The 707-nt window shown below is 67.9% G+C and overlaps 1 protein-coding gene across 1 annotated transcript; it reads right to left on the bottom strand.

Annotated features, from left to right (window-relative positions):
- Positions 1–6: 6 nt before the first annotated feature.
- PSMB5 (proteasome (prosome, macropain) subunit, beta type, 5) lies at positions 7–701 on the bottom strand. Its single transcript, XM_010573469.1, has 2 exons — positions 398–701; positions 7–312 (listed from the first exon to the last, which is right to left on the bottom strand). The coding sequence occupies exons 1-2, from the start codon at positions 687–689 to the stop codon at positions 20–22; spliced, it is 585 nt and encodes a 194-aa protein (XP_010571771.1). The 5' UTR covers positions 690–701; the 3' UTR covers positions 7–19.
- Between the last annotated feature and the right edge of the window lie 6 nt (positions 702–707).

Raw genomic sequence — 707 nt, 5'->3', positions numbered from 1 at the left:
CCCCGCCGCGGCCCAGGGTTCACGCGGGAGCCTCCTGGGCGGCGTAGCGTTCCTGCAGGTCGGCGATGTTGTCGACGGAGACGCGGCGCCAGCCGCCCGGCCCGACGTGATAAACGGTGACGCGTCCCCCCGAATAAGCGTCGCGCCTGGCCGCCTGGTAGATGGCGCGACGCGCCAGGTCGCAGGCGTCCTCCGGCGTCAAACCTGGGCGCCGACCGCGGTCCAACACCCCGTAGGCGTAGGTGGAACCCGAACCGACGGCGAAGGCCTGGCCCGGCACCCGCGTCCCCTCGCTGTCCACGTAGTAAAGACCTGGCGGGTCAAAACGGGGAAAAAGCTCCAGCGCCGGCGCCAGCGTCGACCGCCAAAACCCGCCAAACCGCTGGCGCCATCTTACCGGGTCCCCTCTTGTCCCAGCCGCAGATCATGGTGCCCATGCTGAGCCCCATCCCCTTGTACTGGTAGACCATGTTGGCCAACAATTTCGAAGCGGCGGCTACCGAGATGGGCTCCTTGTTGCGCAGCTCGTAGACGCGGCACTGGCGGGCCAAGAGGCGTTCCCAAAAACTGCAGTCGGCCGCCCCGCCCGCCATGGTGCCCAGCAGGTAGGGGTTGATCTCGATCACCTTCTGCACCGTCTGCGAGGCGATGTAGGAACCCGCCGTCGCGCGCGAGTCCACCGCCACCATCACGCCTTCCTCGAACTG

The sequence above is a fragment of the Haliaeetus leucocephalus genome, unplaced genomic scaffold, assembly GCF_000737465.1.
Source record: "Haliaeetus leucocephalus isolate CR32 unplaced genomic scaffold, Haliaeetus_leucocephalus-4.0 Scaffold390, whole genome shotgun sequence".
NCBI classification, from domain to species: domain Eukaryota; kingdom Metazoa; phylum Chordata; class Aves; order Accipitriformes; family Accipitridae; genus Haliaeetus; species Haliaeetus leucocephalus.
The sequence above is the reverse complement of the archived record's forward strand: the minus strand, read 5'-3'. Positions and strand labels throughout refer to the sequence as shown.

Coding starts and splice junctions, on each gene's coding strand:
- PSMB5 (XM_010573469.1), bottom strand. CDS start 689: ATGGTGGCGGTGGACTCGCGCGCGACGGCGGGTTCCTACATCGCCTCG. Junction 313..397: donor CTGGGACAAGAGGGGACCCG/GTAAGATGGCGC, acceptor TTGACCCGCCAG/GTCTTTACTACGTGGACAGC.